Here is a 27,193-nt window from a genome sequence, read left to right on the forward strand (position 1 = left end):
TCAGGGGGGACTGGTGTTGATTTTGATGATGCTATGTAGGCCTATCAATACATATTTATAGCAAACAACAAAAGGCAACCAACCAACCAACCAACACAACATGAGGGTTCCAGTTCCACTGCTCCAGTGAATGTTGTATACTGTGCAGATAGGCTGAGATAGCTCATAGCATTGGTGGTGGTGGCAATACTCATTTGAGTCTGGATTTATAAACAAAGTAAGACCAAAACCAGAATTAATATTTGATTATCAAACACACACACGTGCAAAGTCTCTTTCAATATCTGTCTGTCTCTCTCTCGCTCAAAAGTAGCTATAGCTACACACACTGTCTCACACACACACACACGAACGCAGACCAAGACCAAAACCAGAATTAATATTTGATTATCAAACACACACGAGCAAAGTCTCTTTCAGTATCTGTCTGTCTCTCTCTCACTCAAAATAGCTAGGCTAAGGCTACACACGCTGTCTCACACACACACACACACACACACACGAACGCACGTGTGTCTGTCTATATCTCTCTCTCTCTCTCTTTCTCTCGCTCGCTCGCTCGCTCACACACACACACACACACACACACACACACACACACACACACACATAATCTGCTCAACAATTTACTGTTCTTTGTGCTGGATTGGAGCAGTTGAAGGAAATAAGGAGGAATATATCCATTTGAAAGGCGATATGGGCGCCGCCATGACACTAGTCAGACAGTAAACAAACTTGCGCATCACCACGTGTAGTACACCCACACACACACACACACACACACACACACACACTCCTCCTCCCCCCCCTTCTCTCCCGCAAGGCAAGCATGACAGATCTTCTCATTCTCCCCCGATCGAGACTACATGAAAAATAACGGAAGAGTAACGGAATAACACACCATGTAGTAACGGTAACAAGTTACTGAATTTAAAAAAATAACGCGTTACAGCAACCGTTACTGCCGAACGTAACGGCGTTACTGTAACACGTTATTTACGTTACGTTACGTCCCAACACTGCTTGTCACTGACAAGCAGTGTTGGGACGTAACGTAACTAGCTTAGTTGTCAGTGACGCTGGTATGCACACTGTCACTGCAGTACACCATCTTTCATCTCTCTACTATCTTTGTGTCACAACTCTTCTACTCTATGGCTCTGGATCGACGGAAATATTATTATTATTCGCAAATATGTTCGGGTGTTCTTATCTGATCCCCTCACGTCAAAACAGTACTCAATGTTTACATCTTACTTGACGAGAAGACATGTGGACATATATTACGGAACCAGGGAGAGGGGGAAAAACACCACGAGAGTGACGAGTGATCAGTCAAACGTGTTCTCTCCGCAGTAAATAAATAATCTGTCTGTATGCGATCTGACCATTATTATTTTGCTCATGCTCATTTGAAGACAGGTAGAGAGCAGAGCATACATGTGTTTGGGAATGTTGCTGAAGGTTATGTTATTTTCTCAGCTGACACCCAAATCAAAGAAACCATACAGCGTGTATTTAATTATTTGATATCGCCGACAGTAAACATACTGCAAGGCTAGCCCCTCTCGGAACCCTCCATAAAGCTTTTCTGAAATTTGGATGTCACTTTATGTAGGGTCCCTGGGCGTATCTATATTTTCGTATGGGAATGTTGGAACGCGGACATAAATATGCTCGGTAACATCGTATCTGCGGCGTTTGACGGCCTTTTTTTGTTTGAGTTATTCTGAATTTGTGAACTATAAGTACCTATACATACCGCTGCGAATATCTCCTGTGGCGCGGAAGCCGTTAAGTATTTTTGTTTGACCGATTTGGTCGCTTTGATTCTTCTTGTTCATTTACCGTTTATTGTACCGCCTCCCGGTGTGCGGTTGGCTTGTGACGGCTACGTTCCTGCCTCTGATCTGCTCTGTCATAGCTATAGCGTCACTAGCTAGCCAGATAGGCGGTACAATGAGGTGTCAATAAACAAGGAAGGAAGAGAAGAATCAAAGCGGTCAAACAAAGATTTATTTTTTCTTTCTTTTTTAAATTAAAAATACTTAACGGCTTCCGCGCCACAGGAGATATTCGCAGCGGTATGTATAGGTACTTATACTTCACACATTCAGAAGCCCTCACACGAAAAAAAGTCCTCAAACAGCGCAGACAGGCCGTATTCACGGTGTTTATGTTTTATTTATGTCCGCGTACCAGGTGGCATGGTAGAGCTGGAATAGGACCCCATGCTATCTGGGTCGTCAAAAATGTCAGAAACTTCAGTAGCATTGGGTTCTGCTTGTAGGGCTACTGCAAGGCTACAATGGAAGCATAACCAGCACCAGCACCTGTAGAAATCCCAGTGGGACTACAAATGCTATTTTCTCGTCTATCTGAATAAATATGGCTATGTGATGAAATAAAAAGGATCACTCAGCATTTGTAATTTCCCTTGTTACAGTATCAAACCTTGGGCACAACTGCACAAGTCGGCTCGGTTGGATAATAAAGGCAATGACGGATGCCCGGGTGATATATACTATATATATATATACTATATATATAATCACTGCAGGAATAGAAACCCAAAATGAGCATAATGAATACAAAACTGAATACAAAAGTTTACACAAAGGGAGACAGCATATTTTCTCTAGAAGCACAAAACACACTAAAATTTAAGAATAGTACAGCATCTCCAAAAGCCATATAAATCATACTTGGTAAGACACGCTTGTATATTCTCTTATCTGTTAATATTCCGACTCGGCTTGTCTTACTCTTACCGTTTACATTTAAAGTAGACCAAGATGAAGCTCAGACGTATTACTTTCATCTAACCATGAAATGAATTGTCATTGCTGCTTGGAACGGGTCATGACAGCCAATCATCTAATTTCAGCTAATGTGTATTCATGAAATCACGGAAACGTGAAGTTGGCTCTTATTAATAATGTCATGCTTTATTCCACCTCTCTCTGCTTTGTTGGGAAGGCTGTCGTGAGTAGTGTAGTAGTGCCACTGTGCTTACAAGAGATCTGTGCGGTAAAGTGCTGCAGTACTAATTCCAGCACGACAACATTGAGAACAGTAGCTTATACCTCTCCCGGTCGGATCTTGATGTAAAAGTTGCTCCTCTTGTAGGAGATCTTCAGGATCTTTGGCCAGGCAAATCGGTTGATCCTCAGCCGGTCTCGATAGACGAGTAGCCCATTGGCACTCACCCCCAGCATGATGTCAATTCCCTCTGAATCCTGACAAGGAAGACACAGAAAGACACAAAGACTAAAGGCGCTCTAGAGTGCCAAGCAGATGAGGGAGATTTTACTCCCCCGTCTTTCATTTCCCCCTTAAACCGGGAGGTGAAATCTTCCTTTACTACATCGCCGTCGTAAAACTGATCTCTCTTTAGAAGCGTTAATAATATTCTATATGAGATGCATAATGAAGTCAGAAATTAGGAGGGTTCAAGCGGATAAACAGAGTGACGGAGGGAATAATTGCAATGCACAATAACGTTAATTCCATTTCTACGCACCTTGGCATGATGCAGGTCCACGCCATACATGGAGAGCTTCTTGGCATTTTCTAGAAAGTTCACCTCTGCCTCCGCTGGAGTCATGCCCCTATATGGCACAAATGTCAGACATTAGAATAGTCCCAACTCCTTTGGGGTGTTTTTTTGTCACATTATATGTATACATAGAATATATGCACATACCGTACCTGTACCGGGGGGGGGGGGGGGGGAGGGGGGGTACTACATGTCAGTGGGGAGTGTTGGCTGATGGAGGAATATCAACATCCTAATACATCCTACTAATGGGGGGTCAACATCTTAAAACCAAAATGTTGAATTGTGGGTTTGAGCTCACATGCCCTTTTGATGTAAATCAAAAGGGGAGGGGGGGGGGGGTAACTAAGTAGGTGAAATTCATCCTCTGCTTTTTACCCATCCTATAACAATGGGTGAGCAGCCATTCTGGCACTCGGGGAGCAATTCGCAGTTAAGAGTCTGTCTTGACACACATTGACACATTGCTGGCCTGGAGTCGTACCAGGACAATCAGGGGCTCTGGCTCACCAGGCGGCGCTTACTAACCACTCAGCTATGGCCACTCACTCAATCACCTCTCTACCGTATTCATGAGGAAATAATTCTACAGTATCTTGCCAATAGGATCCTGACATTCAGTTCACAGCCTCACTACCCAGGACCATGAGGATCGACCTCTTTGTCTGGCCCCAAAGACATTAAATTCAATTCAATTAAACGCCTCATTATTTTGAATCACATCAACAATCCTTCCAGTTAGCTCTGCACTGCTGACCTGTAGTTGTGGTGCAGTTCCATCACCCTCTCCTCCAGCTCACGGGTCTGGTTGGGAGCAAAGCGGAAGTCGCAGACGTAGTCGGGGCCGTGTTCCTCGGCCTCGTAGTCTCCCAGCTCCGCTTGGACCGTGTAAGAGCCCAGGAGAGCGTGGGTGACGAAGGAGCAGGGCAGGCGGCCTGACAGCATGTCGTCCCTCAGCTGGAGGCACAAGTAGTATCTGGGAAAGGATTGGAGGCAGGGGTCATCAACATACACAGACTAAATGTGTCCATGGCAAAGCCTTGCTCCTGTCCGTGGCAAATTTGAGATTTTCTGCTTTACACACCATTATAAGGTTTTTATTTTGGTCATAAGACCCAATTACTGAATGCCAAGACTATACTGTACTGTATGACACTGATTTACTACGACACTATGGCAATAATGGCACATTATGAGTCCAACTAGTACAAGTGGTTCTCAAATGTTTTATTTGTAAGGACCCCCTAAACTCTGAGAGGGTACAAATGGAACTAAATGGACCCATAAGATCATATATGTCAAACTCAAGGCCCGGGGGCCAAATCAGGCCCGTGAATGAATAATCTTTGGCCCGCGGGATGATATTTAATTTGTCACGTATCGAGGGCAAGCATGTGTCTTCTCTTCACTATTGATCAGCAGTGAAAGTATATCACTTGTGGTCAACTTTCAGCTACCCCTCTCCACAAAAATGCCCTGTGTGTTGAATCACAGTCCGGCCCTCGACTTGTACCAATTTCTTTATTTTGGCACACTGTGTATTTGAGTTTGACATCCCTGCATAAGATAGATACTTTATTGATCCCCGAGGGGAAATTCAGATGATCCCACAGCTCATACAGGCATACATAGTAGGACTTTGACTTTTGCTTTGATACATGGCCCAAATACAGCACTTCCACTTGGGTCTTAAAAAAAAGAAAGCAGATCTACAAGCTCGTAAAGTGCTGTGAGCTTTTATATCTGCTACTTTTGAATAGACAACCAATGTAATTCTTAGAACTGCTTGCAATGGTGAGGGTAAATAAATACACTATTGTCAAAGCAGAATTACGTAAGTTGGCCTCGTATCGTATGTGAGAAATTGGAATCCAACTGATGAGTGTAAAGTTCAAGTTAACGTTAAAAAGGAGGAGCATTCCCGATAGGTGAACAACAGTATGTTTTAGTTTTTATCTGTTTATTGATAAGCATACTCATTCATACAGTTGTACAGAACTGTGAGGAGAGTGAACATAAACATTTTCTTTTCATACATTAACTCTCCCCACTCAGTGTTCCATTTCAATTATTTTTTCACAGTAAATCATGTGCCATTTCCCCCCCCCATTTTTCAACAGTATGTGGTTGATTAAAGGTTTACCTAGTGATGTCTTCGATGAGTATAGAGGGGTCTGGGGGATAGAACTTGACAGAAAATCCAAAGCTCCAGGAACCAACTGTGGAAAAATAACAAAAACTTTAATGGTGGTAATGCTTTGATGTGCCTTTGTTTATGGGACAGTTTATGAACGGCTGCGTGCACATGTGTGTGCCTTAAAGAGACAAAGAGAGAGACAGACAGACAGAAAGAGAGAGAGAGAAATCTTGCATACAGTATTTGTATGCAAAAATGTGTTTATTTGTATACGCTACAGTATATTGGTGTGTGCATATGGCAGCTATACACGCACTTACCTCGAATTTGCTTCTTAATCTCCTTGGAAGGATCCAACCAATTCTGATAAGAAGAAGAGAAAATCCCGCTTGAGAAAATATTCCGCATAAAAACCATCCCTTAGACTCTTTCTCAAGCACCCCTGTCTAACCACACACAAAGTCAAATGTATTCACTGCAAAAATGAAATTCTAAGTAAATTCCTCTGCTAATTGACCCATTTGTAACTCAAAGGCATTACAGAGAATTTTACAGTGACTGAAGATGATTCTATGAATGAGGATATAGATGTCAGTTGTCAGCAGATGGTCTGATGCCACAGAGGCCCTCTGAGGGGCACTGTCATGGTGCTCTGTACAATCCCTCTGAGGGGCACTGTCATGGTGCTCTGAGGCCCTCTGAGGGGCACTGTCATGGTGCTCTAAGGCCCTCTGAGGGGCACTGTCATGGTGCTCTGAGGCCCTCTGAGGGGCACTGTCATGGTGCTCTGAGGCCCTCTGAGGGGCACTGTCATGGTGCTCTGAGGCCCTCTGAGGGGCACTGTCATGGTGCTCTGTACAATCCCTCTGAGGGGCACTGTCATGGTGCTCTGAGGCCCTCTGAGGGGCACTGTCATGGTGCTCTGAGGCCCTCTGAGGGGCACTGTCATGGTGCTCTGTACAATCCCTCTGAGGGGCACTGTCATGGTGCTCTGAGGCCCTCTGAGGGGCACTGTCATGGGGCTCTGAGGCCCTCTGAGGGGCACTGTCATGGTGCTCTGAGGCCCTCTGAGGGGCACTGTCATGGTGCTCTGAGGCCCTCTGAGGGGCACTGTCATGGTGCTCTGAGGCCCTCTGAGGGGCACTGTCATGGTGCTCTGAGGCCCTCTGAGGGGCACTGTCATGGTGCTCTGAGGCCCTCTGAGGGGCACTGTCATGGTGCTCTGAGGCCCTCTGAGGGGCACTGTCATGGTGCTCTGAGGCCCTCTGAGGGGCACTGTCATGGTGCTCTGAGGCCCTCTGAGGGGCACTGTCATGGTGCTCTGTACAATCCGCAATGCATGCCACTTTGAAAAGGACATCTAATGCTTGCCTGCTTCTAATCACGCTGAAGGGGTAAAGGTCAACTCATGTTGTTACCCTGGGTCACACCACACAAGACTGTGAAAAGGTCAGTGATTTACTACTACTACTACTATTAGAGATTTTTTCTTTTTATAGTCAAACTGAATAAATCAGTATGATAACAGTTTGACCTTGGAGTTCACAAGTTTTGCACCTACATATCGTTGTAGAAACCTTTAACCTCCATATTCTAACTACTTGATCATACTACAGCGTCACACAAAAGCATCAAGAGAAGCGGATCTGCAAGCTCTAAACGTGGCACGAACCAACTGGGTTTTAATAATATGTGTGACATCCGTCTGTCTGTGTGTGTGTGTGTGTGTGTGTGTGTGTGTGTGTGTGTGTGTGTGTGTGTGTGTGTGTGTGTGTGTGTGACCTTGGTGTTGTCCGTGTCGTGGAAAGACAGGCCAAAGTAATCCCTCTCCAGCAGGTTCAGATGGCCGCACACCATGTCCAGAAGAGTTTGGCCCTTGGCAAATTTCTGTTTGCGCGCGCACACACACACAAACACACACACACACACACACACGATTACAATAGGCAGGTACACATGCACAGACACTTAATGTATGTGAATCTAGACAGTGTCAGTGAACAGAAAAGACAAAATATTGTACCAGTACCTTATGAGGAACATTGCATACGCATCTACTCCACAGTCATTGATTTCTCACTAAATATGGAATTGGGTGTTTGTTTGGTGATTAACTGATATGTCGACTCGTTATGTATGTTTCTCCTAATTAAAATTCCTGATCGTTTCCATTATGAAAGGGAGCGGATGGGATCTAAAGAGGGAGAAAGATACCAGCAACATTAGAGCCCAGACCTGTTAGGATGAAAACCCTTTAGGGCTCAATGACTCTCCACTCCTGTTGAGTGGGAGGAACCATGGCTAGATTATGCCCATATAAGGGGAGGAATCGCATGCTCCATAAGGCCACACCTATTTCCTATCTGGACCTGCAGGGCAGAAAACCAGGGCTCTGTGGGTTCCACATGCGGCCTTGGCAAATGTCTCTCTCTCTCTCTCTCTCTCTCTCTCTCTCTCTCTCTCTCTTCTCTCTCTCTCTCTCTCTCTCTCTCTTCTCTCTCTCTCTCTCTCTCTCTTCTCTCTTCCCCCCCCCCCCCCCCCCCCCTGGGGAAACCGGCTCCTATGGCGACAAAGCAACCAAGCAGCTGTTACCATGGAAACAGAAGTAATAGGTCCCTTCTGTCTTTGCATGCCCTCTCCGTCTCCCTCTCTTCTGCTCATTCTTACATCTCTCCCCCTTGCTGACTCTGTCGCTCTCTTTATCGCCCCCTCTCTCTGATGACAACCAACGAGGCCACATTATCTTTGTTCCTCCTCTGTAATAGAAATCCAGCAGTTTAATTGCCACAGATTTTAAACATTCATGAAAGGGTAATTAATTAACCATTAAAGCACAACCCATGCCCTAATCAAATAGATAGCAGTCTAGACACCACTGTCTTGTCTTGATGTTTCTCTGGGTGGGAGCACAATGCTGATTAATAAGCAGAGACAGCTGAGTATAGGGTCGTCAAGAACATATATTCGATTTTCTAACAAAATTGCGACTCACCGTTCAGGTGGTCCCCCAAGCGTGCCGAGCGAATCAGGGGCTGTCGATGTGAGTCTGCCATCACTCCAATTGGCCCCAATCACATTTCTAGCCCCTTGTTCTACGAGCATGATTTTATTAGCAGCCATTTGCCGTAAGCCTACTGTAGAAATCCATTTTGCTGATTGCCCCTCAGCCATGCAAACCAGATGGAGAGACACAGCACTTGTGTGGACAGGTTAAAAGACAGACCAAGGAGGAAACAGATCTATCAACCAGAGCTACTTTAAGTAATGTAAGAGAGAGTGAGTACGGTATAGCAGCATGGAATCCAGCAGTTGGAACATGAACAGGAGAGACACCAATGTAATGCAGCAGTGGTTCCCAAACCTTTTAACTCGTGACCCAAACTAGTGACAATAGCAGATCTACAAGCTCACAAGCTTGTAGATCAAGTTCACAAGCTTGTGAGCTTGTAGATCAGCTATTTTCACTACTTCTTCATTATTATTATTTATGTAATTTACATTACATTTACTGTATTTACTGTACGGCACAACGTGTTAACTGAAACTTGACTACTTATCTTTATATTTTTTTATTGGTCAGGTATAATCTAAGGTGAGGATTGAAATAAGCATGGTGAACAATTATTTAGCTCAAAAAAGTATTAGTCTAATGAACCCGGAAATGAACCGTGAAACATGTGGCTGACTGAAACCAGGCTAAGACAATCGTGTGGACACAAATTATCCTCAGGATTATAGAAGAATATCAAACTATAACTAGATAAAGTGCCCATCGGCACAGGTCTCCACCAGGGCAGGTTGTGGCCTCCTGGTGGCGCTATAATAGGTCAATGTGAAAAGGATGCCATTTCTTCTTGCCTTGGATGGCAATTGGATGATTTGAGGCTTTTTGTTCAAAACGGGCCAATCCTGCAAACGTTGAAAGCCAATGTTAGCCAATTGGGATGGAAAATGATATATCGGACAGATCCGTCTTGAACACATGACTATAGAGATAGTGTGTAAGCCAATCAGTGTAGAATCTGAGAAATCCAACAGACTCGTCTTGATCACATGACTACAGAGATCATGTGGACCGATTTGCATGAGATTTGGATGAAATCTGTGTTTTACAGAAATCGGCCTCATGGTGGCGCTATAACCGGCAGATGTGGAGGGATGCAGGGACAATGGTTTTCCATGGACTCTAGGGAGTGCGCATACATATCGTCAACCATGTATCGTGATACGTATCGCAACATTACAACATTTATATTTTAATTTATTTATTAATCAAGTAAGTTTTTTAAGTAAGTTTTTTTTTTTTTGCAATGCCATTGGTCATGATGTTTCTATATAAAGAGGGAGAAATTCAGACAACTTCAAAATCTCTGGACAATTTTTTACAATTTTAACCCTGAAAAAAGTAAGTAAAATGCCTGTAATATATATTTTTGTGATCATTAGAATGTCTAGAACATGTACATTTATTATTGTGAAAGATATCCCCCAAATGTAAATGAAATTATTATTATTATTTTAATAATTATTATAAATGTGCATAACATTTGCTTTTTTTACTTAAAAAAAAAAAACATAATTTCCTCTGCAAAGTCCTAGTAGTACAAAGTAGTAGTAAGGTTGACATCTCTTTTTTGCAAGTAGAAATATATCCGGGTCTTAAAGGGTTAAAATGTATCGTTACACCCTATACATTAAAGGCATTTATGAAATAAATAATAGCTATGCGCTCTCTCTATTTCAGACATTGCTTTCTTTTCAAAGATAATTACGTAATTAATTATGGATAAAAAACAATCAATATTCATAGTCTCTTAAAGCAAAGAGTCTTTGCTTTAACTTGATAGAGTGGATCTCTCTCTTAGGCTAGGGCATTGAATGAATAAGCTTCATGAGTGGTATTATCAATTTAACAACGTAATGTGTAATGTGTGTGTGTGTGTGTGTGTGTGTGTGTGTGTGTGTGTGTGTGTGTGTGTGTGTGTGTGTGTGTGTGTGTGTGTGTGTGTGTGTGTGTGTGTGTGTGTGTGTGTGTGTGTGTGCGTGCGACCCGTGTGTGCGTGCGTGTATATAATATATGCGTATGTGTGCAGTGTGCACGTAGTGTCCGTGATTGACCGTGTGCATGCATATGCGTGGTGAATGACAGAGCGTATGGACACGTAACCTCAGGGTGAAGCAACGAGGTGAGCACGTGTGGGAGTTGTTCCATTAACGCCCATGCTGGAGGTTAAGGATTGGGCCATGTAAATGCACTGTGCTCAGTCAATATCCAGAGCACTGTGTGTGAGCCACAGATCAATGTGGGAGAGGCTTCCCTCTGTTTAGATCATCACCGCTGGCCCAGTATACATTGTTCATCGAACATCAGTACTGTAATCACAATAATAGACGCTGGCTGGATTTCACCGTATTCATCAACCTGCCTATTTTCCACAGGACCATAATATGCTGAATGCACACATGGTATACACAAATACATATACACACGCACACACAAACCCTCTGCACCGCTGCTACTCCACTCTCTGCTAACGGTATACCTTCCTCTTCTCCATCTTTCTCCCATTCCCTCCCCCCACTCACTCCATCTCTCTCTCTCTTCCTTCTGCTCTTTCCCTCTCTCATTCTATTTTCTCCCTGGACGCACATAAGAGCAGCCATACGTCAACCATATGGATTTCCCATCAAAGGCCAATACCTCTGAAGTCACTGCCTAGGTTGAAGGAGTTAGTATTCGCGCAGTGTGTGTGTGTGTGTGTGTGTGTCTGTGTCTGTGTGTGTGTGTGTGCCAGCCAGCAACAACAAATAAGATTGAGGGTTAGGTTAGAGGTGGTAGGTGATTGTAAACGTTGGCTGTGGGGGCGGGGGGCATTTCACGTATGCGTGGGGTTGCCTGGGTGACAGTCAGACCATAAAGAGCATGCGGCTGACATGAATACGGCCCAGGCAGCCAACAACAAGAGCATTCACATCAGACATCACACTCCATCATCAGCGGCATACAGTGGCGGTTACAGCGCTGACATAACGCCATGATCCACTACTGTGCCCGGAAGACCCGCCCAGCATCACCGTGGTGGAACGGTGGTCCGGCTCAACATCCGCCCCGGAAATAACATCTGACCGAGAGGTTCGCGCCAATGGTCTGCAAACTGTTTGAGAAGGTGGTTGCTGTAAAAATCCTCAAAAAGGCGGGGTGCACACATTGCGCTGTGCTGTGCTGAGTCAAGGACTCTGTGGGAAGGATCTATAATAACACATGCTTCTGAAAATGGTTGCTCTCTTGTGAGATGTGAATTACAACAAGCATCAAGATTTGATGACAGTGCAAAAGACAAAAGAAACACCTTTCTGCTTTCCACCACAAATCAATTCCATCACCATTTGCACATATCACTAATGAAGAAGAACACTTCCCATATAACCTTTCAGAAAGGGAACATTGTGCAGAATCTGACACTAATTGAATGCTTGCTAGACGATAATTGGCTCTTGAATTGACTGTCTGTAAGATACAGACAATGTCATGTCAGACATAGGTCCATTAGTGTAGCATGGTTTAATTGGTGGACCGCCGGTGAGGCACTTTCCTCTCATGTTCTTGTCCAACGAATAAATGTGAGAATTAAATAACATACTGTACTGTACTGCAGTGGTTCCCAAACCATTCAGCCCGTGACCAAAAACAGAAATTAGATATTCCCATTCCGATATACCTGTATACCCAAACTAGTGAAAATAGCAGATCAGTCATTTTCACTACTTCTTAAATATTGGTTCTAATTTATGGAACTTCTTAGATTTTCATGACATTACTGTAGAAAACAAATCATTGGTTTTGCTTTTTTGGGACTGTTTTTTGAAGATGTTTTGAAACAATAATAATTAAAAACTAAATGTAGGAAACAAAAACTAAGGGCACCCATAACAATGTGTCTGCGACCCACAAATGGGTTCCGACCCAGTGTCTGGGGAAACGGTGCTGTACTGTACTCCGCTGCTGTGTGGGAAACACTGCTGTACTTTACTCCACTGCTGTGTGGGAAACAGTGCTATACTGTACCTCCACTCCGGTGTCATAGTCAGAGCCGTCCAGCAGAGTGACTTTGACAGGGACAGTCTTGGGCCGCTTGGAGCTTTTCTGTGGGGACTTGGAGGCCTTACTGGGAGTCTTCTCCGAGCTATCATCCATGTCTCCTCCATTGTCCTCTGGCACCTGCAAGACGATAATACTAAACATAAGGCTAAAGGCTAAAGTACAAGTACAAAAGCATTGGCATCAAAATGTACTTGAAGTACCAAAAGTAAATGTAGTCATTGTGCAGAACATCTCAGAAGAAAGTATAAAAAAATATTTTGAAAATATCTACAAGCTCACAGATCTGCTATTTTCAAATAGCCGAAATATATATTGTGCTGAAGTGGTTAGTGTGTTTTGTAATACCAGAATATACAAATTAACTAGTAACTATAGTCTACAAATAATTGTAGTGGAGTAAAAGTACAATATTTGCCTCTGAGATGTAGTGGAGTAGAAGTAAAAGTATTGAAAATTGTAAATACTCAAGTAAAGTATAAATAAGTACAGTACTTAGTTACTTCACAGTTCACACCACTGCCTGCAAGACAATAATACTAAATATAAGGCTAAAGGCTTTGTTTAGACGGCAGGCAAATTTGTTTCTCAAATGTGATCTTCAGGTAATCAGATGGCATTTGTGTAATCAGGCATCGCTGACAATAGCAGATCTGCAACCACGTTGTGAGCTTGTAGATCGGACACTCTGCAGAATGACACTGTATGCACGGCAAAGTATATACTGTACATCAGGCCTACAGTAAGTGTCCAGACTGCACGCAGTCTGATTCCAATCTGGATAGGCAAAAAATCCTAATTTGGGATGCAAGCCTGAACATAGCCTAAGGCAGCAGCTACCCCCGTCTCTCCTCTGTCTTCAATGGAAATTGATTTTTCTTTATTTTTTATATCGAGCCTCAAGTGACATGCGTAATTGTGTCGGGCCATGAATTGAAAGCCAAAATGATGTCTCTAATCATCTCATAGCGCCTATCAAAGGCACACTGTGTGTGTGTGTGTGTGTGTGTGTGTGTGTGTGTGTGTGTGTGTGTGTGTGTGTGTGTGTGTGTGTGTGTGTGTGTGTGTGTGTGTGTTTGTGCGCGTGCGTGCGTGCGTGCGCGTGCAAGTGAGTGAGATGTTAAGTTACTGGCATGGCCGGTGAGGTTTGCAGTCTTGCATATCAAACAGCGAAGCGGAAGGAAGACACCGTCCCCCCCTCGAGTGATTGAGGGAGGCGGTGCAAAATGATCTACAGCTGCTGCCGGTTCGACATCGCTCCCACCTGATTGGTCTTCCTGGCGTCACCCTCCATCGCGCTCTTCATTTCCCCAGCCGGAGCCTCCGCCTCCGTTGTCATAGAGATGGCTTGTGATCCTGCAACCGTACACAAACACACACAGTCAGACGCAGTGTTGATTTTGACCGCACATTTTTGTCTCCACCAGGCCGAAGGCATGGGGAGAGAGTATGTTTTGCACTCCGTCCGTCCGTCCGTCCGTCCGTCCGTGTGTGTGTGTGTCCGTCCGTGACCAGCTAATCTCGGCCACCGTTAACCCGCTCGATGCCAAATTTTGCACACACACTCCCTGGATGCCAACGATGAACCTCTGCCCCAAACATTCCAGAACGGCCTGTTATAGCGCCACCAGGAGGCCGCTTTGTGCAAAACAGTTTTTTGCACAGCACACCTACAGATTTTGTCCAAACATCACGCAAATTGGTACACAGTCTCTCTAGAGCCATTCAACCAAACCTGTCTTTCAGATTTCTCACACTCCATCCTGATTGGTTAAGATTGGCTTCCAAAGTTCACAGGAGTGCTCAGTTTCAAACAAAATGCTGCAAATCATGAACACATCGCGTGATTTCCGTGAAATTGTGCACCCACATTCCCACTAGGCCGAGGACAAAATGCCACATGAACAATTTCAACTCAGCCTCAAGGTGGCGCTATAACTGGCCGAAAAGTGTTTTTACCTCTAACTGCACGGATCTGTGGATAACCTGGTGGAGACCTGTGCCCAGAAGGGCACTTTTTCTAGTCTATTTTTGTTTTGGCCATAGTCTTTTGAAAATGTTCATTTAGTTTAGTCATCCAAGTAAATTTTAGTCATCTGAAATATGTTAGTGTTCGTCTAGTTTTAGTCGACTAAATGTCATACGATTTTAGTCGACTTTAGTCGACTCTACAGTTGATTTTGTCGACTAAAATGTGTTTTGGCAGGCCTTGATGGCACCTTACTCTTAATGCCTGAATTTACACTTGAAAATACTCTGAAATAGCAGATCTACAGGCTCACAACGCGTCTCAGCGCAATGCGTTGTGATCTTGTAGATTTCAGAGTGCAACCAAACATAAAATGTTCTCTTGTCCACTAGTCCCTCCCTAACATTTTACTCTAGTTTTTATTTGTTGACAAACATTTTTGTCATAGTTTTAGTCGATGAATTCAACACTAGTCAGTCGCCATCGAAACATTCTCGAAATTCTGAACGCCACATCCTGTCCACCTTTTCTACCGACAGGCATGACGTGGTGCTTTCAGTTCGTTTATAGCTTCATTTACAGCAGTGATTCTCAAACTTTTTTAATTCCAACGAACCCCAGTTTGATATGCCACAGGAACCCCCATTTGATACACATTTTCATCTTTGTGACCCCAATCTACACTGTAAAATCACCTACCACCTCTAACCTAACCCTCTGTGTTAATTCAATTCTGAGAGTTACAGTCCTGCAAGGGTCCTTTTGGACCCCTGGTGGACACTGAGTGAAACAGTGATTTACGCTATGGGGCTGGGCTATATATTATATTTTATATTTGGCCGGGGTATTGTGCATATGGGACAAAGATAGTGCGAGGAGAGAGAGAGAGAGCGCGAGAGAGAGAGAGAGAGAATAAGCGAGGGAGAGACAGCCAGTCAGTTCTGGCTCACAGCCTCCCACAGGAGTACTCTGCATGAAGAGCGTTGGCTTCAGGAGCCTCTCTCACACTAGCAGAGGAGATAGCATGAATTACATCAGCCAGCGAGCCCTGCAGCAAAACACAACACAGCAGACACAGAGACACAGAGACAGAGAGAGAAAGAAAGAAAGACAGATGGGGAGGTTTTTTTGGGGAAAAGAGAGGGCATAGGGAAACGTGACAATATTCTGACCGGAGGAAGAGAGACACATGGTTAGAGAGACAGAGGTCAGTGTGGGAAGTGACACGAGGATTGGGAGGAGAGGAGTCACGCAGGGGAGAGTGAGACAAAGGGCGATAGATACCACGCCTAGCTAAGACGAGCAAGCAAAGCGATGGAGACAGATGAGGCTTGTCGTTTGAAGGTGACCACAGCTCAGATAAGAGCCTGAGCTAACATTGTGGACTCTTGCGCAATGCGTTCTTCCACTGGCGATAAACCGTAAAATATATCAGATATTCCGATTAGGCTGTACAGTCAAGAAAAAATGAACTCTGTTTGTCCAAGATTTAAAAGAAACAGCAGCTTCTACTAATGCTGTATTTCTCAAGATAAATCTGAGAACTCGTTCTCGCAGTCCACAGGTGTATCAATCAAGTCTTAAATTATTCCTTTGAGCTTTGAGCTAGCAAATTGCTGTAAATGGAATTATCAAATGTGTCTATCGTGGCCAGTAACTGATGCCACACATTCAACAAGACTATTATAAATACAAACCGTGAACAAACCACAAAGCAGAATGGCCTGTGGTCCACAACCTGTTCAACCTGGCCTAATTCTAACATCTGTAGATTTGTATTTAGCGCACACACACACTACACTCCCAATTCTGCAACAATACACTGTAGTAACTGCCTCACAGCAAGTATATCAGGTTCCCACATTCATATAGTGGCACCTTTCAGAGTGTTCTCAACTATCTCTGGAGGAATCTGTGATGTGCTAAGTGCTATCATCACCATTTCCTCTCAGGACACAAACCATTCAGCCAGAAGCATTCTCTGAAAATGGTTTCCTCTGTGTGAGATGGTTTTGTGTTTAAGCAAGGCTAAATGGAATTCCGACTATATTCAATCTTTTTTCCAGCCTATAGTCTGTATGACTGCACTATACAGCAGTATATATCTGCCTTTTTCCAGTTCATTAAACTGCCATCATAATAGTTAGCTGTTGAATGGAAACTTAAAAGCCTCTAATACTACATAAACATCACAAAATAAGGTATGCCGCTAATGAGAAGAAAGGGATAAAAGAAAAAGAGAAACACTTTCACAGAAAGCCTTCATTAGGGAAGAGTGGAGCATTGCATTAATTTGGCCTAATAAATGGCAGGCTGTGCATTTATAAATAAGCGATGTGGATATTGTGGTATTAGACACCAAAGAAGAAGCCCTCATGATTCGCATGTTCTCCTCAGCCAGCTGTCTTTCATTGCACATCAGCTCAGGAGGCTGGGACATTTAACTTCTTAGCTTTTAAGATGAGTGAACCTTACACTGTATAACCAGTTTGATCAAAGAGTAGTAAACAGATGTCTCACACACACACACACACACACACACACACACACACACACACACACACACACACACACACACACACACACACTACTAATTAGTGTGGTTGCCAGACTATGATAATTGCCTGACTTAATTTTTTTATTTATTCCGTATCAACTTTTTAAGGTGTGATGTGGGTCAATACTGCATCATCATACTGTACTAGTTTACAATTCCTCTACAGCAGAACTGTGATCTTCACTGAAAGTGACTAATTGTCAACCAAAAATTGTGACATTTGTCACATGCATTCCACCAGGCATCATTCATTTTGTAATCACACATACAATAGAGACTTTACCACACCAGACTGAGCACTGTGCCTAAAATTCAACTTTTTGCCTAATTTAACTCATGTTTTATGCAATGACAAAATGTCAAACTCTGACAAGCGAAGCAGACCATTTACATGAACGCATACACAGACGGTTAAAAAAAAAGAAGCTTTACTGTCAAACATACTCAAAATGTGTGTTCTACCCGTGTAGGATGTATGAATACTGATAAGGCTGCCTATTTTGGTGCATAAATACCTCCTTAATGGCATCTTCAACCCAGTCCTCCAAGGAACCCTCGTAGAGCCGCAGGAGCTCAAGTGATTTAGTATAGTGACAATCAAAGTTAATGTGCTCTCTGTTCAAGAACACAGGAGAGACCAAATAATTTTTTTAAATCTTCTAATCAACCCCAATCCCTACTCATCCTGCTGATAAATAGCAAGCGTGTGTTAATTGCTCTATAATGTGGCATAATTCCCAAAGAAAGCCTACTTGCTTTAGGGACATCTTTCAATTTGAAAAATATTGAAATTGGTTTTTTTCCCCCGTATATATCTTTCTTCCTTGCAGACACACACATACCATCCTAAGAATATGCATGTATTCAAAGAGTTAAGATGAGGAAGAATGACCTTTGGTGTAGCCCAACCACTTACCTTACCACAGCTCTTTTCTCACTCAGTTTGTTTCCTTGCTCAAAGTCACCTCTTTCCATGGCAGGATTTCACTCTACTGTGAACGCAAAAATAGAAAATCTCTGCTATTTTGTGTATTGTTGTGTATGTTATGTAAAACTGTATTCCTTTTTCGATTAAATCTATTAAAGTTTGATTAGCTGTTGCACCTCTCCCTCCAGGCCAACCTCTCACCTGTGAATGTCAAGCCCGAGCAGCTGTCATGATTACTATAGGTGCTTTAATGTTTTCATGTTATTTGATATCTTGTTGCTTTTTACTCCCTTTTTCTCCCCAATTGTAGTCGTTATGTCAACTGATTCCTCCCCACACACATTTCTGTGTCGTCTCTGCTGTTGTATCCTACCGACTCACCTGCCAGTGAGTCAGTACCCCCCCACCAGGAGAACATAGAAGAGCCTTCGTCCTACTCCCTACGCAACAACACTCCCTGCTGACCGGTTATTTGAATTCTGTTGAAACTTTTTGTATTGCTGCTTTTGGACAGGGTTCACTGTAATTATTATTATATGATATAATACTTTATTGTCAGCTCTCAATGAAATTTGTCTTTAGACCCAGCACTGCAGCCTTGTATGCAAACACATACACACATTTGACATAACACATACCAATAGTATATCCCAACGGGATTTGCTTGCATATAAATAACGGTCTAATAATAAATTAAATCTCTCCCTCCATGCCATCCTACATGTGAATATCAACCCTGGCAGCTGCCATCAGAGATTGCAGCAGTATATCCCCAGGCAACCTGAAGAAAATCCTAATATTAGGGTGTCAAATACTTACTGTATAGTGTACATCATATACTTCAAGACTGCCAGGAAATCAATTCTTTAACTCAGGTGCACGAGTTCTCCAATCACTCCCGTTTAACTTGTGTTCTGGTCACTGCCCACGAAATCATCTGTCTGCGAGATGAGGAGGAGTGAGGAGTGTGAGGTTCAGGACAGGTCTCCTCTGAGAGATGAGGAGGAGAGAGGTACAGATCTCCTCTGAGAGAAGAAAGGTGTTGTTTACTGTCTCCTCTTCTCCTCTCCATCTTCGAAACCCCTAGAGTGTACCCCTGGTACTAGAAATATGGCTGTACCACAGTTAACATTTGTTTATATGATTTGTACTTTTATTATATATTTAATTAATCATTAGTATTAATGTCATCACCTGGGCGGATGAGCGGTGTACTTTCCCTGACGGCTGACGTTAAGCTGTGTGTGTGCGTGCGTGCGTGCGTGCGACCCGTGCGTGCGTGCATGCGAATGACAACACAGCCACAGCCTGCATTTGTCAGTGCAGTTTTGAGTTGGGTAAAGTAATGTACTAATGAACAATGCCCCCTCCACACCTGGAACCACTGTTCCAGGTCCACCAGCAGCAATGTTTCATAATAGTGTTCACTTCACATTGATTTCTGTTCTGTGCTAATAATGGGAGCATTGTCCGAGAGTCTATAACGTTTGCCAAGCTCAAATGGCTATTGGGGGGTGGAGCTTAGTGAACTGTCCATTATTCAACCAGCAGACTGACAGCTGATTAGAGCCGGGGTGTGTGACTCCTGTCCTGCATGAACTAACGCAATGCTTCATTTCTTCACAAGATTAAGACCCTTTTGCTGAGCATACACCAAGAAACATTAAGCGTGACACACACACACACACACACACACGCACACACACACACAGTGACAGCATGTATGTGTGTGTGTGTGTGTGTGTGTGTGTGTGTGTGTGTGTGTGTGTGTGTGTGTGTGTGTGTGTGTGTGTGTGTGTGTGTGTGTGTGTGTGTGTGTGTGTGTGTGTATGCGGATGGGTTGGTGGGTGTGGGAGGAGTTAGTGTTATGTCCCACAACAACTGAATCAATATACTGAATCTGAGTCAGTGAAAAGATTTCATCGTATTGTACCATTAACTCTGTTAGAATAGGTGCCAGCCTGCCACTCTTTCATGGCAGAGTAATGTTTTCCAGTTGAGGTGTTTGGGTGGTGTGGAGCTATAAAACACCCGCGCCCACCTCCGCTGAAGCCAGGGTTTGCAATTGCATCCCAGCAGCCGTGCTTCTGGCTTCGACAGGAGCTCCAACGAACACATTTGGCAGTGTTCATTTGGCAGGCGATTGTGTCCTTGCTGCACTAAGCGACCGGTTGGGCAGGGTGCCTGTTCAGTGGGGAGGGAAACTGGGAGAGACAGACTGAACCTCTGCATGTGTTATGCTGTATAGAGCCCAGTGAAAGTCCTCACTGTCAGGTGGAAAGTTGAGGCCGAAGCATGTGGTGGTCGTCTGCTCTACTCTATCCACACTATTCCACAGACCAGCAGTAGGTGTTGGCAGCAACAGGGAACTGGGGGTGAAAATAGGAAAGAATAATAAAGATAAAAAGTTGGGGGCACCCTGGTGACTCACCGAGTAAGAGCGCATAGCATATAAACATAAGGCTATCTTGCACCTGTCCCGGGTCCAAATCTGACCCGAGGCGCTTTCCTTCATGTTGAAATAAAGCATAAAAATAAATAGAAATATAATCTTAAAAAAATGCACACACACACACACATCCACACACACACACACACACACACCTTACCCCTAAACTTATTTGCCATTTTAAAATAGTACAAATAGCCGATCTACAAGCTAACAACGTGGCTAGTTGAACTGTTTTAAAATGTTTTAAAATAGTAAAAAATGGCAAATAAGTTTAGGGGTAAGAGCCTATAATGAATGTTCTTTCAGAGCAGAAACAGCTGGCTAATTTATCACTGCATTGTATTTTGAGGATCAAATTTTACTCAAGTCTTACTATTGAGGACTAATAAAATCATAGTTTGCAGCACAACATGTTGATTTCAAACATTTTCAAACACATGTCTAAATTATTCATTAAGAGCTCTAGATAAAATAATTGTTTATAGATACGGAGCATGCATCGAATTAAAATCAGACACTGACTGGTCTGATACTACAACTTCTGATTTGGCAACTTCTCCATAATTCATAGCCAACCAGAATGTTGCCTGCAGGCAGCCTGGCAGTCTATGAATGTGCGGATTGTTCTGCATTTTATGATTATGAGTTTAAAATGAAAGCAGTTCATTTACAAAATCTTATCCAGACCCAAAAGATAGATACGTTTATAGAGATGTATATCAAACAACAGATAAGAGATAGATATACCACCATGAACGCATGGTGTTGTGTGCAGGCACACTAGACTTTGTCTTCTTTTATCTGTATTGTATTGTGTTTTTGTGGACGTAGTGTTGGGTGCTTGCACATACAGTATGCACACATGGCATCAACGCATGGTGTTGTGTGCAGGCACACTACACTTTGTCCTTTTTTATCATTCATTTTTTAAGAGCCTGCCCAGGGACTACAGATGAAATTTAGCTTCGGCTAACTCTGGCCCATTTACATTGATGTGAAAACTGACATGTTGATTAATGAGCTTTGTCCCTGTCAAATAAATAAATAGTTCCACTTCCACCCTTAAAGCTAGATGTTGTACACCACCCTACATCACACAAAGTAACCAATGTACACTCCCAGAGTTAAATGAACACAGTGAATTTAAAATCACCAGTGATAGAATGACCTACCGGTCTTCTTGGCGCTCTCTGATAAGGAGAGGTGGTCTACATTGGTTCTGTATCAGTATACATTCTGGTACCTTCATGAAGCTAAGCTAAAGCTAGCTCTGACCTGGGATGTGCCTTTGCTATTGTGCATCACAGGCGAGGCCATGTAATGAACTGCACACAACACTTACACATTGATCGTTGCTGAAGCACTTCACTTTAACAAATGTGTCTTTTGAATGCGTTTCTCTGGCCTGGTGACAGCACGGTAAACAACTAAAAAGGTGGCATTGAGCCCAAAGTCTATCGAATGACTAATTGTATTAGACAACAGAGACTGGGGTCAATGCAATATCGATGGATAAACTTGGGAGGCTCTGCAGAGCTGTTCTCATTGTTTACACGTCCCCCGTTTAGTCTACTGATTGAATAGAATTTGAGTCAAGCTGCATTAAGTGAGCAACTGGTCCTGCACTGCAGCTTTTATGCATGCACCAACACCAAGACATTCTAAATGCTCACTAATATTATTAGGAACTCTATAAAATCGGTGCATTCTGTACTCTTTATAATATACCTACCTCATACACTCAAAGCTGGTGTAGGCCATTTAAACTCACTTTTAATTATAGAAGATTGCTTGTGAGAAACAGATTTATGCACACACACACACACACACACACACACACACACACACACACACACACACACACACACACACACACACACACAATCATCAGCCTTGCCTTGTCTATATGACAAGGCCTCTCGCCACTTTCAGTTTCGGACTCGGCCCTCATATAAGAGCACCAAACCCTACTGGTGGCCAGGTGTACTGCACGCCTGCACCAACAGGGCTACTTTGAATCCTTATTCACTGAAGTGGAACAAAGTCAGATTGCAGAACATCAACTCATTCCCAAGCAAAACAGAGAGGGAAGAGGCAAACATATACGCGTAGCGCGTTGCACTTTGAAAAGCCTCAACAACAGCAGCAGCATAGGGCTGCTTATAAGATATATTGCCAGATTACAACAGAAATGATGGGGAATCATTTTGAGGCAGAATGATGACTATGACGGACCATTTGTCTTTGTGCCATCCGTCCAAACATCAGACTCTGCCATTTTAAGGGGACAAAAAATGGCAGGCCAACATGTTGTTGGGGTGGGTCTCACTTGCCAACAGACCTATCCTTCATCGGCTGGACAGGGAGGCAGGAGGAATTCATCAAATGTGACATCTCCAAATCACGCCATAGTAGAGCAGAGCAGATGAAAGGAAAACCTCCAGCATCTGATTCTGGACCCAGGTTGTCAGATTAGGTGCTAAACATCACATGCTTTAATATATTTTTGTTTTTATCAGTATTTGAAAGGTCTGCAAAGTTTGTTATGTATTACTGCAATAAAACAAATTAATAATATCATCTACATCTTTATGAGTAATCTCAGGTTTTAGCGATATTCACAGCTCTGAGTCTGGCCTCCACTTGAACCCTAGCATCCCTATTTTAGGAACATTAGTCAAAAACAGCGATCTACATTAAGCTCAGCTACAATGCTATTTTCAGCAAAGAAATTGTGTAAAGAGCAGAACAAGTTGTTTGCTCTAGACTGTATGATGGAAGCATTTGCAAATTGGGAGAGACAACAGTCTGGCCACGCAGGACTACATTCTCCCCAACGTATCTATGCAGCTGGCCCTCCTATTTTCAACCTAACTTGATATCTATCCATTCCCACATTCCCCATTAAATCCATTGATACAGCAGAGTTCGTCTGAAAAGGGTAGAATTAAAAGTTTATGAAAAACCCAAGTTTAATTTAATCCCCCCCCCCCCCCCCCCCAACACTAGTTTGAGAGGCCAAAACTTGAGTGTGTGTGTGTGTGTCCGTGCATACTGTATCGATTATGTAATCGATAACATGCCACTCTCTACGCGCTTGCTCCTTTTTTACACCAAGGGTAAAACTGTACCCAAATATATGATACCTGTATGAGTCCATTTGGGTTATACTTTAGGAGTTGAATCAATACTATGGCTTTTTGGTGTGCTCTTATTTCACGCTATACACAAATCAATTCACCAAAAATAGCAGATCTACAAGATCAGTGTTGTGAGTGAACTTATCGCGATAATATCTTTAATCACAATTATATTTGCCAATTATCGTGACATGTCATTCTCATATCGTCCTACTTATGACTAGCAGAAACAGAACTGGGTTCCCCACAGTATAGGGAAACTACAGAGATTTTCATGGCAACGTGCCAGCCTCTGATGACAGAAGCAATGTGGAGCAAATAGTGAAACTTTCATTTCACATTCTGTGCCCTTCTAAGTCAAATGTAATTATTAAAATTAGAAAACGGAACAATGTTATGGCAGGTACAGTATAGGGTAATAAGTTAGAAAATTTGGTTTAACTTCAACAGTGACATTTTCAGTGCTAAGTGGGCTCAGTGCTAAACGCAAAATCCAGTAAACTTACAGTAGGCCTATTCTATAACAGTGGTTCCCAAACTTTTTCATGTCAAGGACCCCCAAATTGACACCAATTAGCTCACGGACCTCCATAAGACAAGATTTTTACGGCTCTAGCAGTGATTCTCAACCCATTTAATTTCAAGGACCCCAGTTTGACATGCATTAGTCTACGGACCCTTATTTAATGGCATTTCTATCTCTGATTGAGACCCCCCAATTGATATGGTAAAATCTATGTTAATTTAACTAACCTATAATGGTCCATTTGGTTCCAAACTATCATATACCTGGGATTTAGCTGGTCCTTGATGGGACTCCATCAAGGACCCCTGGGGGTCCCTGGACCCCACTTTGGGAACCACTGTTTTATAATACTATAACAAGTAAGACGCGCAAACGCGGGAAGCGAACGCAGCTCGTGTGTGTGTGGTTGTGTGTGTGTGTGTGTGTGTGTGTGCTACAGCTGCGCCCTGTGTGTGTGTGTGTGTGTGTGTGTGTGTGTGCTACAGCTGCGCCCTCTGGTGGCGGGCGGGTGGTGTAACAGCGGGACAGACAGACAGACACACACACAGACATTCAGCCCTTGCTGTCATAGTAAGTGGCTCACTGCGTTCGCAATAAAGGAATCACATCTCAAACTGCAAGTCAAAGAGGACAAAATACTCACATTTCCACAGACGTATTTGGCTCACAGCACAAAAAAACGCTTAAGGGCAGAGTTAACATCAAGCTGAGATCAGGACCTAATCACCAGGGACCAATCCATTGTTGTATTACATGATATCACAAACACAGATATAATTAGATTAACGCCCCCATTACAAACTATATTAGGTTGCACATGTACTGTATCTCTGAATCACTGTTGACTACACATCCAAATGATACAGTAACAGTATACTGCACATCACGGACAGTATTAAACCTAAAAAACATTTTGAAGTTCTAGTCATAGGTCTGTCCTTGTAGGTGTCATAATGCTAAGTGTGTACCTCAAATTCCTGGGTCAGTTTCTACAACATTTCCTTTAATAAGAATCATGACTTTCTCAACCCCACAGAATCTTAGTGAAGACTTAAGAGGGTCAAACATGATTTGCTTCACATAATCTATATTACGTGAATGACTGTGAGCCAAAAATAAGTAAAAACGTAAGTATATTGTCCCCTTAAACTTGAAGTTTAAGAGGGGCTACCTCTTTCATATTTTGTAATAAGTATGATATAAATTACTTAGCAGTGTCTTCACATCTCCAGGGTCTATCCTGTTGGTATATTAGCCAGTCATTGAACATGCCTCAATGACCCTAAGCCTTATATAATATCATATAGCTCCATCCACGTCAGGGCAACTGTATATTAACTTTTATTCTAATCGAGTTAATAGCCAGTCCATCAATCTATGCCGCAGCAAGCCTGGCTCTCACCTCATTACTAACTGGTAGTACGGGGTGGGGGTTGGGGTTTTGGCGGGCTGGAGAGAGCAGGGGGTGGGGTGGGGTTGTCTGTGAAGAAGCGGGCATGGCGGGATGTCCTTGTCGAGGGAAAACCGCATACATATATCCTGCAAACCTTTGGCACTCAGCAGTCTTGGACGCAGAGCCCCGTAGCACAACTGCTACGTCTGCTGCAGCGTGTGTCACGACACAACAGAGATAAATGATGGGACGGCCTAGCCAATGAGCCTGCAAGCTCATCCCCCTCCAGTGAGGGAGAGCAGGCCCGAAGGGGGTTGCTGCACTAGGTTACATGGGCCCACTGAGTACAAGCGTGCTCCCATGGGATGGGTTTACACTGTGGAGGAGGGAAATGACAATGCTTACGTACAGTTAGAGCCTGACCGATGCCAGATTTCTGGACCTTGACCTACGCCGATCCCGACTTTGCAGAGTCATAGGCCAAAGGTTAACAGGTTTTGACCGATTGCAAAACCTTGATCGATTTGAAAAATCACACCTGTGTGAAGTGAGGGGTGCTAATATATAACTCATGTTGATTAGGTGATGTAATGGTGATGTAAAACAAATGGTGCCAACACAAACATTAAACGCCATAGACAGTATGACGTAATGAGATACAATATGCCGTAAAATTTCCTTTCATTGTCAATAGCGTTTACAAAACAAACATTGAACTAAAGACAAGCATTAAACCTGTATATAGGAGGGGCATTTGACTTACACACTTATTTATAGTGCAACATCACCCCAATGGGTCTCTGTCCACTCTGTACAATTATATACGAGGGAAAACACAATGAGTAAAGAATAAACAGTGCACATACTGTATGTAACAATCAACATGTGTAGGTGCACAACCGTAAATAAATCATACATCATCTCATTCTGGCCAATCACAATTTGTGTCCTCACTTTTCCGTCTTTGCATTTCTGCCCTGTATATTATGCAAATAATTATAATAATAATATATTATAATATGCAAATATGTCTTCCTGGTGTATAGACGAATCCACAGAGGCATGCCTTGGTCGCGGCCATTACTGAGGTGTACCATTAACCGCCACAGCATTGATTAGCTACACCTGGCCTACAGGTCACTGTTCCATGGATTACACCCCAGTAATGGCCACGCCCAGGGCACCCCTCTGTGGATTCATCCATTCCCAGCTTCTTCCTGAAAGCTGAAAGCCTTCGAGTCAAAAAGCCAATGAAGGGAAAATTTACGTCATATTGTCCCTCATTACGTCATATTGTCTCTTTATTGTTAATGGCATTTAATGTTTGGGTTGGCACCGTTTGTTTTACTGTCCATCACCATTACATCGTCTAATCAACATGAGTTAGACTTTAATATATTAGCGCCCCTCACTTTTTATCATACAACAGCAGC

At 43.1% G+C, this 27,193-nt stretch overlaps 1 protein-coding gene across 1 annotated transcript in view; it reads right to left on the minus strand.

Moving 5' to 3' along the window:
• Positions 1-27,193, minus strand: part of LOC310861316 (band 4.1-like protein 1) — a 57,013-nt gene that overhangs the window by 18,638 nt on the left and 11,182 nt on the right. Inside the window, exons 2-9 of the mRNA XM_083768727.1 lie at positions 14,060-14,151; positions 12,763-12,915; positions 7,479-7,583; positions 6,017-6,059; positions 5,703-5,778; positions 4,317-4,535; positions 3,524-3,611; positions 3,087-3,239 (exon numbers count right to left, since the gene is read on the minus strand). Coding sequence (XP_083624853.1) covers positions 3,087-3,239; positions 3,524-3,611; positions 4,317-4,535; positions 5,703-5,778; positions 6,017-6,059; positions 7,479-7,583; positions 12,763-12,915; positions 14,060-14,134 — 912 coding nt within the window. The 5' untranslated portion in view covers positions 14,135-14,151. The remainder of the gene's footprint in view (positions 1-3,086; positions 3,240-3,523; positions 3,612-4,316; positions 4,536-5,702; positions 5,779-6,016; positions 6,060-7,478; positions 7,584-12,762; positions 12,916-14,059; positions 14,152-27,193) is intronic.

The sequence above is a fragment of the Protomyctophum parallelum genome (genome assembly GCF_964188405.1).
Source record: "Protomyctophum parallelum genome assembly, chromosome: 7".
Classification (NCBI taxonomy): Eukaryota; Metazoa; Chordata; class Actinopteri; order Myctophiformes; family Myctophidae; genus Protomyctophum; species Protomyctophum parallelum.